This window comes from Narcine bancroftii, chromosome 1 (genome assembly GCF_036971445.1).
Source record: "Narcine bancroftii isolate sNarBan1 chromosome 1, sNarBan1.hap1, whole genome shotgun sequence".
Classification (NCBI taxonomy): domain Eukaryota; kingdom Metazoa; phylum Chordata; class Chondrichthyes; order Torpediniformes; family Narcinidae; genus Narcine; species Narcine bancroftii.
The window spans coordinates 118,226,188-118,243,559 of NC_091469.1; the positions used below are offsets into that span (position 1 = coordinate 118,226,188).

The following is a 17,372-nucleotide window of genomic DNA, read 5'->3' on the forward strand; positions in this document are numbered from 1 at the left end:
AAATATAACTTGTCGAATAGAACCTTCCACTGCTTTCACAATTAAGGTCCTTCTTACGAGGGGGGTGTACCACGTAATGACGGGCTAGATTTGAATTCTCTGCTCTCATTGAAAAAGTTTTTTTTTAAAAGTTAAGCCTGAACTGACTGCAAGAAAATAGAAGAGGAAGTTATTGGAAGACCTTCAGAACAATAAACAATGCCTCCTGAGAAAGATAAATCGACTGTTACTTTTCAAGAACTTGAACAAGAAAAAGAAGCTGATAAGGAAGAGATCATGGAGCTCTCCGGAAGGCAAGTGCCTGTGGTGACAGACCTAGAGCTGGAGAGACCTTGAACATTGCTGTACAAGGTCTCCCCCAACAATAGCTGACTGCCACAGGTGAAAAAATGACACTGCATGCATGACTCCTCGCAGAGCACAAAAAATGGAGGCAATTTTTAAAAAAAAAAACTCATGAAGCCTCCAAGCTCCAGTGATCAAGAGGAAGAGCAGGAAGAAGAAGAAATATATGTTGAACACAGAGTTTTGGCCAAAAAACAGGAGAAAATAAAAGGGTCTTGTATATCTACAACTGAAATTAAGAAGTATATGGATTCTTTCCAGAAAACAGTTAACAATCATAGTTTAAAAGCATAATGAAGATATAATTGAAAATAAAGGTTCTACGAAGAATGCTTTCTCAAATGGAACAAAAAGTTGAAGTGATGGATGTAAAAATGAAAGGAAATGAATTTGAAATTAAGCATGTTAAAGAACATATGAAGATTCAAGCTGAGGTGGCTATAATACAAAAATTGTTGGACTTAAGGAAGGCGATGAAGGGCAAGATATGAAGAGATTTTTACAACATTAGATTCCGCAAACTTTGGGGTTAATTGAATTTCAAGGAGATATTGAGATTGAAAGCTCATCGAGCATTATGACCTAAGCCACAGTCAGATCAGAAGCCACGTTTGATTCTGGTCAAGTTGCTTCGATATAAAGTGAGGGAGAAGATCTTGGAGCTGGCTGCAAAGTAAGCAAAGGGGAGACAATCGCCATTGATTAATAATGATAAGATTTTCTTTTACCCTCATGCAAGTTTTGATTTGTTGGAAAAACAAAGAATTTAATGCTGTAAAAATGTGCTATGGAAAAAAGGTTACACTTTTGTTTTAAGGTACCTAGCAGTGTTAAAAGTTTTTGTTCCTGAAGGTAAAAATAGATTTTTTAGGGAACTCAATGAAGGGAAAGTTTGCAGATTCATTGCCTGAGAAAATGAGACCAGAACTGGGAGATATTTGAAGAGAGAGAGGAAGTGGAAAGATTGCAGTTGGGGATATATCATGAAATTATACAAGTTTTAGGGGGGGAGATGAATATTAGAGAGGACAGTTTTTATCCGATCGATCGGTGTGGGGGAAAAAAAGAAATTGATCATTATAAGTTTGGGTAAATTTGAGGCAAAAGAGATAGTACAATTTTGGGGGAATTAGGTGAGAGTATGAGCCTGGCCTCGATCACAACTCCTATAGATCAGGGAATAAAGACGCACTATTATAACGTACGCCTTGCGGTGGGGGGGGGGGGAGGGGGGGAGATAGGGTTTATGTATTTAGAACTGATAATTAAATTAAAGGAAGGTAATAACATAAAATTAGTTTATTTGCTGATGAGACCAGAAATATCTTTAAATAAGTTGAATGAGAGATTAAGAGTATGGGTTAGTATTGGGTTATAAAGTGAATGTTGATAAAAGTGAAGTAATGCCTATAATGCCTATGGATTGCTCTCGGTGTGTAAGATTGACAAAATTTAAATGGCAAAATGAAGTAATTAAATACTTAGGAATTAAAATTAGGAGAAGTATAAGTAAGTTGGTTAAACTAAATTATTTGCCATTGTTAAAAAAAATTGGAAGAGGATTTGAACACAGATCCTGAAAAGATGGAAAGATTTACCAATAACGTTAATAGGATGAGTGAATTGTATTAAAAATGTTGTTAAAACAAAATCAACTTCTTTTTACTTTGAATAATTCTTTTTTTGATAATTGGTAAAGATGTACAGAGAATAAAAGATTGTTTCTTAGGATTTTTTCTTAATCTTTGATCAATTAAAAAATAATATTCAAAAATTTATTATGTATATTGAATTTATCAATTAAAAATGTATTTGAAAAAAGAGAGCAGATTTGATACTCCCTGAGTAAAGTCAGTTTGAACATATAACATACATTTGTTGTTAAGAAATTTATCACTAATATGTATATAAAATTACAAGAGACTAAAGAAAAATGATTTATATAAATCAAAAATCTGATGGGAGAAAGATTTAAATATACAAATTCAGGAGGAGATTTGGTCAAAATTATGTTATGAAAGTTATGAATACAGTAAATATTTGATATCAAATGGTTCAATATAATTTTCTTCTTTAATTATATTATACTCCACATAAGTTAAATGGACTTGATTGTAATTATTCAAATAAGTGTTTTTGATGTCCAAAAAAAAGGGACTTTTTGCATTCAGTGTGATCTTGTGAAAAAGTGGAAAGGTTTTGGAATGAACTGAGTTTATTATTAAGGCAAATTATGAAGATAAAGATACCAAAGGATTCAAGAATATGTTTACTTAATCTCTCATTCAACTTATTTATGAAAAGGATATAAAATTGAAATTGGACAAATACCAAGAAAATGTTTTAAATATTGCAATAGCAACTGCAATGAAATATAGACCGATATCATGGAAAGATGATAGAGAAGTGTTATTAAGTAGATGATATAATGAGATGTGAAATTGTATGCCTTTGGAAAAAATTATATGTAGTTTAAGGAACAGAGTTGAAAATTTTTATAGTATTTGGAAACCATATATGGATTTTATGGATAATTTTCCATCCACCTCTTCTATCTTATCCACTACTTTCAATTACTAATTTTTAATAACAATTAATGATTGTCTATGCTAATATTGTATATTAAATGGTAGGTGTTTCTTTTCTTTCCTTTTACTTTTGGGTGGAATGGGGGATGGGATGAAAAATATAAAAGTTTGTTTTGTATCATTGACTATGGTTATATGATTGTTTTATTCATCTTTTCCTGTAATGATGCAAACAATTACATAAAATTATTAAAAAAGGTCCTTCTTGCGAGAAAAATGGGGCCCCACAATGGTCCCACCTTCAAGTAATTAAGTAGAAGGGATGCTTAGGCTGGGAAATGCACCTGAATTTATAAGTAGGTTGTATTTTGTTCTCCAAGGTGAAGGTGATGAGCCGGGCCTACAAGGGCCGAGAGAGGGGTTGGAGTCAGACCTGGGTGTTCTAATACTAGAGGAGTGTTGGTCTGATTGGTGTTTGGATAATGTGAAATAAATTATCAATGTGAGATATGGAGACTGGTTCAATACAATTTTTTTTACATCAATTTTTCTCTCCCCACAAAAACTGCATAAATCAAAATTTGAAATATCCAAAATGTCCTTCAGATATGGCGTTGAAATTGGAACCTTTTTAAATTCTACCTAGTTGTGTGTAAAGGTAAGACTATTCTGGTATGAAATTGCTAAAACACTAACAAGAGAAACAGGAGTGATTTTCCAATGCAACCCAGAGCTGTACCTTCTGGGCAACTTTATGGACATGAGCTACAAACTGATTAAATTTCAAATTTGCTTTGTTAAAGTAACTCTGGCTGTGAACAAGAGTGTAAAGCAATCACTTGGAAATCTTATTGCTCGATGGGCTGAAAGTTGCATAGTTGTATTCCCATGGAGAAAATTACTTAATTTAAAGAATAAATGTGACATATTAATTAAGATAGGGCAACCATATTTAGATCATGTAGGGGTCTAATTATAAATTTGATATTTCAATGTATGTAACAATGTGAGATCATTGAAAAAGAATTATGAAAAATGTGGGCTCTGATGATATGTGAAGTTATATTTTTGTATTTGTTGGGGGTGGGGGGAAATTTTGTACATATTTAATATATTTGACGTATAAAAGTTTACAGAAAATGTGGGTATTCTCCATGTTCTTTCAATGTTAGCGATTAGGGAACTTGTTAATAACGGTGTGAAGATTTCCTGCTGAAATCCAGTTTGTGGTGCATAAACTACATTTAAAAAGATGTAAACTGAGTGGTAGTCATCTCATAACAAGACTGGTAAACAGCACTCATTCCCAAACTTTATTTACTTGTGCACAGGTTGTAGAACACCCCTGTCACTAAACTGTTCCAAAGTATTCCACACAGATGGTTATTTTTTTTTTTACACATTTTCTCCATTAGAAACTGTATATGTGATCAAATATCTTCAGGATCGAAATGATCACATTTGTGAACAAAGCTAGCCAATAATTAAAATTCAGTATATATTGCATATTTCTGAATAATATGTCAATGAAGCCCTTGGCTATAGTTCATTTTCATTTTTTTTATGCAGCCTTGTTTCTGTTAGTATGATGCCTTTAAAATGATGTTCCATTAAAAAAAATCAGCGAAAATACTGAAATGTTCTGTTTGTCCATTTTTCCATAGTTGAGACATTTTAAGCCTTCGTGTACTGCAACTTCCACAACTATCTAATTTCCTAATGTCTCTGTATTGGTGAAAACCTCCATTGTGAGTTGTGTAGTTCTCCTATCTCTGAAAGATGTGAAAATGGAACTTTGTCATTCAATGTTTGGTGTTTTTTCTTTGAAATTTTTTCTTTATTTGGTCACGGTTTCTCCTTTGTTTTTTTTTCTTCATTGAATGGTGAAGAATTTAGTGAAAATGAGGTAGTCACATTTGTCTCTACCTAAACAGCATTTACAAAATCTTGGTTTACTGGTGAGGCCAAAAAAAAGTTTTGCCATGTCCTCATCCTATACTTGGGAGTGTTCCTCATTCAAAATTGCTATATTGTTTGTGTCTTAAAATAATTTTGCATATTGCAGGATAATTTATGGCATCTTTCAGGAATATTTATACTGAGTCTTGTTCTTTTGCACTTGTTAATTGCTTTTATTGATGGTGTTTATTTATTGATTGTGTTGTAAATTATCATCAGTTACATCCACTTTCCCACTTCCACAATGCAGTCAACTTTTGTAACTAAGATGTCTTATTGAATAAAGACAAACTATTATCATTTTAAAAAATGTATAATGGCAATCCTGCTTTATATATATATATATATATAAAATGTCTCCACAAAATTTTTCTCCACATCCTACAGTTAGTTTCTCCTGTAACTTGCTATTATTGCTCCAGAGTTAAAATTTGTAACCAAACAATTCACATGTGATTAAAGTGCACACTCTAGGTTTTATTCAAGGTTATTCGTATACATTTTGGTTTGATCTTGTCGAAATTACAGCACTTTTGTACTTAGGTCCCTCATTTCAGGGCACCATAATGCTTGGGAAATTTGGTTTCAAAGTGTTTGTGATTACTCAGGTATGTTTAATAGCTTCATTGGTGCAGGTATAAGAGCTAGGGTTGCTTCTAGGTGTTTGATCACCTTTGGATTCTGCAGTTGCCATTTTTCAACATGAGGAAAAGTTGTGCCAATGAAAGTCAAAGAAGCCATTCTGAGACTGAAAATGTGTACTTCATCTAGCAAAGGTTAAAAAAAATACATTGGTTATGTATTTTTACCATTGCTATATAAAGTACACTGCTTGACATGCTGTGTTTCTCCAGCTTTGTGTTTTCATCTGATCTAAATCCAATTGAGCATGCCTTCCATATGCTGAATAGAAAATTTAAGGGGACAAGCTGTCGAAACAAGCAGGAGCTGAAGATGGTTATAGTAGATATCTGGAAGTGCATCACCAGAGAAGATACTCAGCATCTGGTGATGTCGATGAATCACAGACTTCAAGCAGTTATTGCTTGCAATGGATATACAACAAAGTACTAAACATGACTTTTTACCCCCTCCATAAATCTTCGTCCGCGAAGCCAAGCCAAAGAAAAGAAACATGACTAATATACATATTGTTGCTCTGTCCCAGTTATTATGGTGCCTTCCAATGAGGGAATTTAGTGTAAGTCACTTCACAAACACAGTAACACTTCAAAAAGACATTTCATTTAAAATGTAAGCTTTGCTGAAAGTAGACCTTCAGGCTCCGGTTAGCTTTGCAGAGACAATGAAACTGCTTTGGAAAGAACTTCAAAAGCAGGTGCAAATGGAAAACTCCAGGTTCAAGTGCTGATGGGATATTTCAAAGATGGGGTTTCCAGCGTTGGGAGAGATATTTGTTTTCTTTTACGAGCAGACAGGAAAAAAAACCTGTGGGATTCTTCTCTGAGGAGAGAGGTCAGTTCTACAGTAATAGTTGAGGCTGCAAAATGGCAAGCTGGCAGTCTTGTTGAAAGATTGGTTGTGAGTTCTGAGTTCAGCCTGTTCAAAACCCTTGTCCTTACAAGAGGGAATGGCTGGCTAGAGTGTTTCTCCTGAAATAAGGGAAGCAAGAGGATCTCTGGTAACCTGGAAGAAGAGGTTATCATTTGGAAAACCCATGATTGTAGTAGGTTTATCAGGCAAGAATTTCCTTTGAGGAAACCATGGTGACTTTGGCCTATCTTGTAATGCATCTCCAGGTACTCTGTAACCTCATCTTTAGCAATCTAATAACTTCCCAACCATAGGCTAACAGGTCTATAAATTTACTTTCTGCTGCCTCCTCCCTTTTTAAATAATGGAGTAACCGTTGCAATTTTCCAGATCTCTGTAACCATGTCAGAATCTATTGATTCTTGGAAGATCCACATGCTTCCACATTCTCTATAGCTACTTCTCTTAGGACCCAAGGGTGTATTCCATCTGGTCTAGGAGACAACCCTTAGACCAGTGGTTCTCAACCAGTGGCCATGGCCCAATGGTGGGCCACAGCATGTTTCCATGTGGATCTTTAAAAATGTTAAATAAAAGACAAAATTAAATGAAGATGTGTTTCTTGTAGAGCAGCCTTTGACTTGAAAATATTGCTCAGTCATTGCTACTAGTTGGCCATGGCATGTTAGGCTGGAAGCTAGTTGGATCTTGGACTGAAAGAAGTTGTGAACCACTGGCTTAGACATTTCAGCTTCCCAAGTACCTTCTCACTGGTGATTATGATTGCACTCCCTCTCTTTTCTGACACCTTTGAAAGTTTGGTATACTACTATTGTCTTCCACAGTGGAGACTGATGCAAAATACTCATTCAGTTCCTCTGCCATCTTCTTGTCTCCCATTATTTCCAGCTTTATTTTCTTTCAGTCCTATATCTACTCTTTTTTTTACTCTTAACATGCTGATAAATGGGCAAGTTAACCTTTAAGGAATCCTTAAAGAACTCCCAAGTCACTTTGGACCTTCAATTTCTGAGTTCTATCCCCATTTAGAAGTTAGTCTATGCCTTTATTCATGCAACTAAAGTACGTGGACTATATATATCCTTGCATTGTATTCCATCTGTTACTTCTTTGCCCATTCTCTCAACTTGTCCCAAGTCCTTCTGCAGGTTCCCACAACATGTGGCCCTCACACCTTCCCCCCCCCCCCCCCCCCTCCTATCCTTGTATCTTCTGCCATCTTGGCCTCAAAGCCATCAATTCCTTCAACTAAGTCATTAACAATAATGTGAAAAGTAGAGGGTGCAATACCAATCCCTGCAGGTCACTGGCAGCTAGCCAATGTGATGACACTCCTTGTCATCAGCCAGTCAGCCGATCTTCTATCCATGGTAGCACTGTTCCTGTAATGTGCTGCACCTTGTCAAAGGCCTTTTAAAAATCCAAATAAAGGGCATCCATTGGTGTGTCCCAAAGAATTCCAATTGACTTGTTATGAAAAATCTCGCCCGAATGAAATTAGGGTAGATCCTAAGGGCATTTTCAGGGTAGGTGTAGAAAGGATGTTCCTTATTTAAGGTTGTAGAATAAGGGGTCACTGATTTAAAATGGAGATGAGAGTAAAAAAAAATTCTAAGATTCATGAGGTTTTGGAATTCTGTACTCAAAGTTAATATAAGCTGTGTTTTTTTTTAACAGTATAAAGCAAAAATGGGTAAATTCTTCATAAGCGAGGGGTGGACAGCTTTTGGGGGCAAGAGCTAATGTGGAATTGAGGTTAAAATCAGATTTATCTTGAATGGTGGAGCACTTAGTTGGTCTGCACTGTAGTACGGTCTCTTGTTTGAGGGGAGCTAAAATCCCACTGAAAGATGTTGTGAAACAGTTTCTTTGCTGAAAGAGAATCTCGTTCACTCTTGGGTCCTGAAGATCATTGAAACTGGAGCTGTTGTCACCACTTTGAAGGAATGGTTTGATTTGTACATTTGCACTTTGACCTGCTTCTGGAGCTGCAGTTGAAATTCTACCTGCAAGCATTTAAATGTATAAGCAGTGATGCTTGATGGCATTATTGAGTTTGTTATGTGCTAAAAGCCTTTTGGAGACTTAAAAATATTAAGTTGTGACCACCAGTTTTAAATTTTAAAACTGTGTTTCAGTTAATGAAGACTTGACTGATCTTGTAACACTGAAAAATGCATCGAGTATCTGATACTATAATTGATGAAGTAGTTTTAGACTCAGAAGTAATGAAATAGTTCTGGATACAGTTTTCCCATCCAATTGTAGCAGACAAATGCTATTAATGGTATTTCTTCAATAAATTGTGTGGACGCTATCATTTGAACGTACCAGTGCAAGATTATTAAATTTATGAGTGCTGACTGTTGAGGAATTATAGTAGGAATGAATAGATACTAATTTGATTTGGGTGAGTGCAGTTACTTAAATAGTGTACTTGTATAATATTTGACAAGTGCAACTGTAGAGTTTAAACATCAGTAAGAGTGAGTTTCCTGCATTTTCCCCCTGGAGTGGGGGAAATCCTCAAAACTCCACAGTCAATTTGCCAAGATTAGACTGTTTTATTCAGATAACATCCTCTGTGCACAAGAAAATGGTGAATTGTCACACCATAATTTATATCTGCACAGCATTAGATAGTTGTGTATTTTTTACATTAACAATTTGATTAGTTACATTTATATTTTAATAAATTTCAATTAAGTAAAAGGTTTGTACAAATGAAAAGTAGAATGGTGAGAGATAAAATGGCACATCCAGAACATGGTGCATGTTATATTGTGAAATAGCCTTTAAATATCATTTTTTAAAAACATTGATCATAAACAGGAATTTTATAGCTGTATTAGGTTCATTTGTTCTATCGGCTGTTTTCTCAGCATAAATGGATTGGCAGTATGCTTGTTCAGACTTATCACACCTTTATCCCCTTCAATCATATATTACTAAATACCTACTTTTCTTGGTACTTGGCTTCATTACAGGTTTTTTCATTTGTTCTATGTGGATGTCACTTTAAGGAGGACAGAAATAAATTTCTTTTTTGGAGATCCATGCATTCCAAAGGACTTCACCTCAGGAGTTTCCCTGCACAGTATCCTATTTCTGACTGTCTTTAGTTATGTGCCCCCTGTCACTGACTGATAAATGCCTCCCTTGCCAGTGATTTGATTTTTAAAAGAAAGATCTCCATATACTGAAAGTACTCTTGCCAATTTCATTTTTTAAATTTGCATGAAGATTAAAATTCCTCAATCATTACGTCAGTTTTGTTACAGCTTGTCTCTTAGTTTATGAAGTACCCTTCAACCATTCTACAATCTGTGTAGCAATAGAACTATATGAGCGGTTTGATTAAATCCAATTGAATGCCAGTCCCGTTAATCCTTCCATCTTATTAAAAATGCCATTCTGTTAGATAACATTAGCTTTAATGCTGCGTCTATTTTCCTCAAATTAATTTATTTAATGATGTCCTTTGAGCATTGAGCATTGAGCCCTGAGCTTTCCTGTCACCATATACGTTTGGGCAATTGGAGAGGGGAATGTGTTTGACTTTAGAATTACTGTATAGATTGTGTTGGAATTTGATTCTGGTCCTGCTGGTGCTCTAGTTTCTCTTGCACAATCACATCTGTTCTGAAATCATTTCATTTTGCACAGTGCTAATGCTACACAGATCACATCATGGTTGTTGCAGATAATTTTTTGACAATTAAATCCAGAAGGTTTTTTTTTCCCTTGCATGGGTTTTTCCAGAATGTCAGAAATGCAGTTAAAGCTGATTTTGATAATTGTATGATATAATTAACCAAATTGCCTGTTAAACTTTCAGGGAGCCTTTGGTGCCCTTCAGAAGATATGTGAAGATTCTGCTGAGATTTTGGACAGTGATATCTTGGACAGGCCCCTCAATATCATGATTCCTAAATTTCTGCAGTTTTTTAAACATAGCAGTTCCAAGATAAGGTAAAAATCAACGTGTGTTCTCAATATGTAGGGTATTTATGAATTTCAACATGGTTGCACTCATGTGCATTTGGTGCTGTCCAGTTCATGTTGAGTTTTTATGTTCTCCCTTTGGCTGGTTTTCACCATGTGCTCTGATTTTTGTCACATTTGCAAAGATGTGGACGTTTCCCAGTTAATTGGCAACTGTAAATTTATGGAGATGGTGGGGAGACTCCATAAGAGATTGGGGTGTTAATGGGTATGTGAAGGAAAAGGTTGCAGGAAAATTGAATTAACGAGATGCTTTCAAGTTGGCAAGGATGTGTTGGGCTGAATGATCTTCCATGTCTTATGAGTGTTTTCTTTAAATGTAAAAATGTTGCAATGCTGTATGGTTTAATAAAACTACCAAATAACGTTTACCAAATAGCAAATTTTTGAGCACCATTTTAGTGTTATTCTTAGAAAATTGTCCTATTGCTGAAATGAGAATTGGATGAAAATAAGGCATGTGGAAGTCAGTAGGCAAAGATTAAGGGTTAAAACAGCAATGAAACAGTTGGCCCAAAATCAGAGTCTAATTATGAAAAGTTTAATATTTGTCAAATTCTTCTTGCAGGATGATGATTATAGTTAACCTCTAATTGCAGAATGTTTCATTTTTCCTTGATGTATATGACTAAACATTACAAATCTTGTCATTCAAGTTTTGTTATGGTTAAAATATTTTTGTGTGTAATATTTGGCATTTTTCCAAAAAATATAGCCATGGTGGAAAGTATTTTTGCCATTTCAACCTTGCATATGTTGCCCTTTAAATTATTTAAACTTGATATTTTAAGGCAACTCATTTGTATGTAATATTTTGTAAATTGTAATAGAGGGAGCATTCTGTAAATTAAAAAAAAATGAATTTGGCATATTTTCTATAATAAAATGCTATGTAAATCTTTAGGTCACATGCAGTTGCCTGTGTGAACCAGTTCATTATCAGCAGAACTCAAGCTTTGATGTTGCATATCGACTCTTTCATTGAGGTATGTTTACCTTTGTTTTGGGATAATGGTTGTAATTTCCTGACTTCTATTTTTAAAATAGTGAATGCCTATTTTGAAATATTATACAGTTGAACCCCGAATTAACGCAAATTTGGATGTAACGTGATGAGTTATTGGACTCATCAGCAGGTGCGGGTGCATCTATGTATTAACTACAAAGAATGGGAAAATGGTAATATGAGATACAAGTTACAATACCTCTGTGCCAGACAAGCTCTGCCCCTCTCCTTCCAGTCCAAAGGCTGTCACAGCGCTGAGGCAGCGGGAGAGGATGGGTAATATCAACCAGATTTTCCCCACCACAGTAGTATATGACAGGAGGTGCCTGTCCTTGTGCTCTCTGGAGCCCTGGAGTCCCGGTGTAAGGGCTGGTAGTCTCCAGAACTCCTTGCTGCAGGGATGGTCGTTCGAATCACATTGACCACTGGGGTCAACGCTGCCGAGGAACCAGGTGGCAGCATCAGGAGAGCTAGAGCTGCCACCATCATCCAGGCTGCTTGGAGAGGTCACCAAGGTTGGCAAGAAATTGCCGACCAGGTGCAGACTGTGTGAAGATCCAAGTTTTGAATAGTGACATCTCCTTTATTGCAGGTACCTCTCTTAATTTGTTCCTTGTTTGATTGACAGGTCTCCAGCCTAATCATTGTAAAAACATGCCAGACGAAGTATAGATTTGTTTACTGCAGGTTGTACAACAAAGACACACTGATTATTTAATTTTGCAATAGTAACCTGTGGGTTTTGATTAAGTTGATTAGGAAAAATGATGTGTACTTTGAAAATTTAAGCGCACACACTCTTACGTTCTGAAATCAGATAAAAAAGGATATCAGAAATAAATAAATCCTCATTTACCCAAGATTATTTTCCAGATCGAACTGATCTCACAGGTTGAAAAAAAAATTAAATTGACATGAAATTATAACTATTGTCCTAGTTTCAGGTAACTTCTACCCTTTTTATTTCTTCTTTACTTTCCCCTATTGACTTTTCTTTCCAGCTCTCAAAATGCATCCCACTGTCTCTCATCCGCAAGCAGTCGGAAGAAACCCTTTTCCCCATCCCTCCTGTACCTTTCCCCACTTTCCTAGTGTGCGTGTGTGATTGACCTAGGGGAGGATTTGGAGTTGGGCATTGCTGTCGGGAGTTCCGGTGACCGTCGATTAGCCAGTGAGTGTTTCTTCAGCCTGGAAAACTTCCCTGGGGATCAGGGCAGCGATGGGGACATGTTGAGGATCGGTGGTGGCAGTTGGGATGTCTTGGTGATCAGTGGCATTGTAGCCATCATTTTTTGGTGAGAGTTGAACATTATTTTAATGCTTAAAAAACCTACCCCTTGTTGTTTGTTGTTTAAACATTAATACAATTGATTTGATGTTGCTACTGGGCCTTTTTTTAAGAAAATGACCAGTTATCTGAAATAACTGTTTATCCAACACAGACTTGGTCCCAATCATTTCAGACAATCGGATGTGTACTATACATGCATACACCCACAGTCATGGATCGGAAATACACGTGAGGTAATTATACATAATATTGTAGCGACCCGCTAACCGGGACGTGACCCAGTACACGAGATAGCCGACAAACGCGGCAACAGCGAGGGCCTATAACCTTTATCCTAGGTGACCACATATATGACAGAAAACAGCAAGCAACGGTGAGAATGCCACCCAATCAGAGGCTGGTGCTGCCGTGATGTCACTCCTGTCATCAGCAGTGGGGAGAGAATATAAGCAGAGCTACCAGTGCAAAAAAAATCAGTCTTCAACTTCGACCTCTTATGTGAGTGTATTTCATTCTTTCCACGCTACTTTGGTTACCACGGCAGGTCCAACTGGCAATTGGACCTGAAGATGATGGATCAAGTGGCTCATCACGTGGTTTCGTTAAAGCTGCCAACTTTCTGGAATTCAAACAGGCCGAGGCCCACTTCCACCTTCGACAGATCAATGACGGCGACACGCGTTATTACGTGATGATCTTGCTCGACCAGGACAAGGGTTGTCGACTTCCTGTGGCAACCTCCAGAGCAAGGCAAATATGAGTCCTCAAGGAGCTATTAACCTGCATTTTCAGGCTCTCACATCGCGAGCGCACCACCTGATTGTTTCATCTGGAAGGTTTGAGGGACAGGGCCCCATCCACCTCATGAGCGAAATGCTCACCCTTGCTGAAGGACGCTGGCCTTGCCTGGTCTTCAAGCAGATTTTCCTGGAGCAGTTGTCCAAGGATATCCAACTACAAGAAAGTCACAGTCCAGGCGGACGTGCTCTGGAGAGCGAAGGAAGAAAATGGCCCCTTGGTGGAGCAAATCGCTTGGCCCCGCAAACAGCCAGCAACAAGGCCACAGCAAACAGGCAAGTGGACCCGCAACCCAACATTTGCTACAATCACCAACGATGCTGCCCTTTTCGCGTGTTTCAGGGATAAGCCATGGCCATCTGTCGTTAATGACTGGTGATTGGCCAACGTGACAGTCTCCTCCATGTGTGGAACTCTGTCAGGAAGGCGTTGACATCGGTGCCAAAATAAGTGCCCTCCCACCCCCAGCCTACGACACCTGGATCAGCAACCTGGACCCATCACTGAGTGCAGTGAACAGCACCATTATATGATCATCCAGCAGCAACTGGTTCATGCGGACATTTACAATTGCGACAGTGGTGCAACCACTCCTGGGAACAGACTTTCTGTGAGCCAACTGCCGGCTGGTGAACCTTTTAAAGAGTGGCGATTGGGGCACACTAGGACTTTTCAAACAATGCAGCTGGTGAAGCCAAGTTACCTCTTTTCCCCCACCTCAACTCCATTACCCTGTCAGAAAATGCATTTATGCGAATCCTAGCGTAGTTCCCCTCGATTGTAGCACCACAGTTTTCCTCCACCAAACTGAAGCATGGGGTATGGCACCACATTCTCACCGAGGGGATCCCTCGCTTCATGCCAGAGTGTGCCGCCCCCTACCCCCCCACCCCAAAGCTCACCCTTGCCAAGGAGGAGTTTTTTAAAAAAAGAGCTGGGGAAAGTGCAGTATTCCAACAGCCCCTGGGCTTCCCCTCCCCCCTGTATATGGTACCAAAGGTAGCAGGAGGTTGGAGACCATGTGGCGACTATCGCCGCCTCAATGAGGCCACTACACCCGACAGGTACCCCAAGCCCCACATCGAAGACTTTACTGCTAACTTCCAAGACCCATGGATTTTTTCAAAAGTTGACCTCATCAGATCCTGGTCCATCCTGATGACATCCCTAAAACTGTCATCATTACCTCTTTTGGACTATGAATTCCTGAGAATGCCCATTGGACTTAAGAATCTAGCCCAGATCTTCCAGAGGCTGATGATGCGGTGGGCTGGGATCTCCCATTTGTGTTCATCTATTTTGAAGATATTCTCATCGCCAACTATAATCACAGGGAACATGTGGCCCATCTAAGGTGACTGTGCGCCCAGCTGCAGGAATTCGGACTTACTATAAACCCTGCTAAGGGCCAGTTCAGGTTGGAAATGATCAACCTCCTGGGGTATTGAATCAAGAAGCACGGAATTAAACCCCTGCCCGAAAAGGTAGACATTACTTTGCCAAGCACCACACAGTGAAGGGGACGCAAGAATTTGCAGGTATGATTAACTTTTATCACTGATTCCTACCGGTAGCAGCTCACATCAGGCTCATGGCAGTGAAAGGTAAAGACATTACCTGGGACAATTAGACCTCAGAGGTGTTCCAGAGGGCCAAGGATGCACTGGCCAATGCCACCCTTCTGGTACATCCCAGGTCAGAGGCGCCGACTGCTCTCACAGTAGACGCCTCCAGCACAGAGGAAGGGGGCAATTAATTGAAGGGCCATGGCAGCCCCTGGCCACCTTTTGCAGGCACCTCCAGCCACTCGAAGTCAAATACAGTGCCTTTGACCTGGACCTAACAGTCAGATATTTTTTGGAAGATAGACAATTCAGGGTCTTCACAGACCATAAACCGTTAAACTTTGCCTTCCATAAAGTGTCTGACCCGTGGTCGGCCAGGCAGCAGCAACACCTCTCACATCCAACACATCGTGGGTAAGAACAACGTGGTGACCGATGTAGTGTCCCACCTCAAGATTGAGTCCATCCAGGCTTGTACAGGGGAATAGACTATTCCGCCCTAGCTAGGGTAGAACAGGAAGACCCCAAGAACCCGGCATACAGAACGGCAGTTTCAGGGCTCAGGCTGGAGGATGTTGCCATCAGCCCTGGTAACCAGATGCTCTTCTGCGATTTATCCACTGGCAAACCCACCCCATCGTGCCGGCAGCATGGAGGTGGCAGCTTTTCAACGTGGTGCACAACCTGGTGCACCCAGCCATCAGGACGTGTGTTAAAATGGTGGTCAGTAGGTTTGTCTGGAACTGCTTTTGGAAACAGGTTAGTCAGTGAGCCCGGACCTGTGGCTTCTGCCAGATGTCCAAAGTGCAAACACTCGTCAAGGCACCCACCCACTCCCCAGACTTTGGAGCTAGCAAGACATAGGTTGAGCCACCTCCATATTAATGTAGGGCTGCTACTGGTCCTGTGCAGCAAAAAACTTCCTCACCATGATTGACCGCTCCATGAGGTAGCCGGAAGTGGTACTGCTGGCTGACACAACCACCGAGACCTGTGCCAAGGCACTGATTAACACCTGGGTGTCAAGATTTAAAGTCCTGGAGCATATGACCTTCGATAGAGGTACACAGTTAACTTCTGGACGCTGGACTTTACTGGCCAATTTGCTGGGAACCCAGTTCCACCCTACCACATCTACCGCCCTCAGGCCAACGGGTTGGTGGAGTGGTTCTTCAGGCACTTTGATGGCTTGGCTGAAGGGGCCGAACTGGGCAGACAAAGTACCCTGGGTTCTCCTAGGGATGTATACTGTGCCGAAAGAAGATTTCAATGCCTCAGCAGCTGAGATGGTGTATGGCACTCCATTGGTGATTCCAGGAGAGTTCCTAGTGGCTGCCAAGGACCCAGAGGATCCTGTGGCCTCATTGACTAAGCTACGGGAAAGACCAGGTACTCCAGCACCTCCACAGCTTCTGCCGCCCGGCCAGACTAAAGCCTATGTCCCCAAAGACTTAGAGACCTGTGAGTTCGTTTTCGTTCGTGGTGGGGGGCACATTAGAATGCCTCTGTGACGCCCATATTAAGTGGCCATATAAAGTAATTAGACACAACAGGTCAACGTGTGCTGGATATCAGCGGTAAGTAAGAGACTTTCATTTACGGCCGTCTCAAACCAGCACATATGGACATTAGCCAACCAGTCTCCATTGATCCACTGCGACACAGAAGTAGGCCACCGGAAGTGGCGAACAGTGCTCTGATCACTGGTTCTGGGGGCAGGTTGTATTGTGGCCCACTAATTGGAATGCGACCCAGTACATAAGATGGACGATGATCGCAGCAACCCCACAGACCCCATGAGGGCCAACGACCTTTGTCCCAGGTGACCTCCTGCATGGCGTGAGACAACGAGCAATGGCGGGAATGCCGCTCAATCTGAGGCCGGTGCTTCCGTGACGTCGCTCCTTCCATCAGCAGCGGGGAGAGAATATAAGCAGAGCTCCCAGTCCAAATAATCAGTCTTCAACTTTGACCTCTTGTGAGTGTTATTATTACCACACTTTGAGGTAGCACGCACACTGCACTGTATTTGTTAAGAAATTGGTTGCTAACTTATCCCTCCTCCCCAAATCCACATTCAGAACTTTTTGGTGGGTCCATTGTTTTATTAATACAGTACAACTCTGATTATCCAAAATGATCGGGACCGGGTCCATTTCGGATAAACAGTTATTTCAGAGAACTGGTTATTTTTTAAAAACAACCCAGAAGCAACAGCAAATCACTTGTAACAGTGTTTAAACAACAAGGAAAGGCTTTTTAAGCATTAAAATAATGTTTAATTCTCACCAAAAAAAAATGCTGGCCACTGCCGATCACTGCTACCTCCTCAATGAGGCCCCACTCATGCCGGGAGCCTG

The 17,372-nt window shown here is 39.6% G+C and overlaps 1 protein-coding gene across 7 annotated transcripts in view; it reads left to right on the top strand.

The window, feature by feature from the left end:
* tnpo1 (transportin 1) overlaps positions 1-17,372 on the top strand; it is a 164,707-nt gene that overhangs the window by 81,806 nt on the left and 65,529 nt on the right. For all 7 annotated transcript variants that reach the window (XM_069937016.1, XM_069937015.1, XM_069936994.1 and 4 more), the window contains exons 6-7: positions 10,186-10,319; positions 11,257-11,338. In XM_069937016.1, the coding sequence (XP_069793117.1) occupies positions 10,186-10,319; positions 11,257-11,338 (216 nt within the window). The remainder of the gene's footprint in view (positions 1-10,185; positions 10,320-11,256; positions 11,339-17,372) is intronic.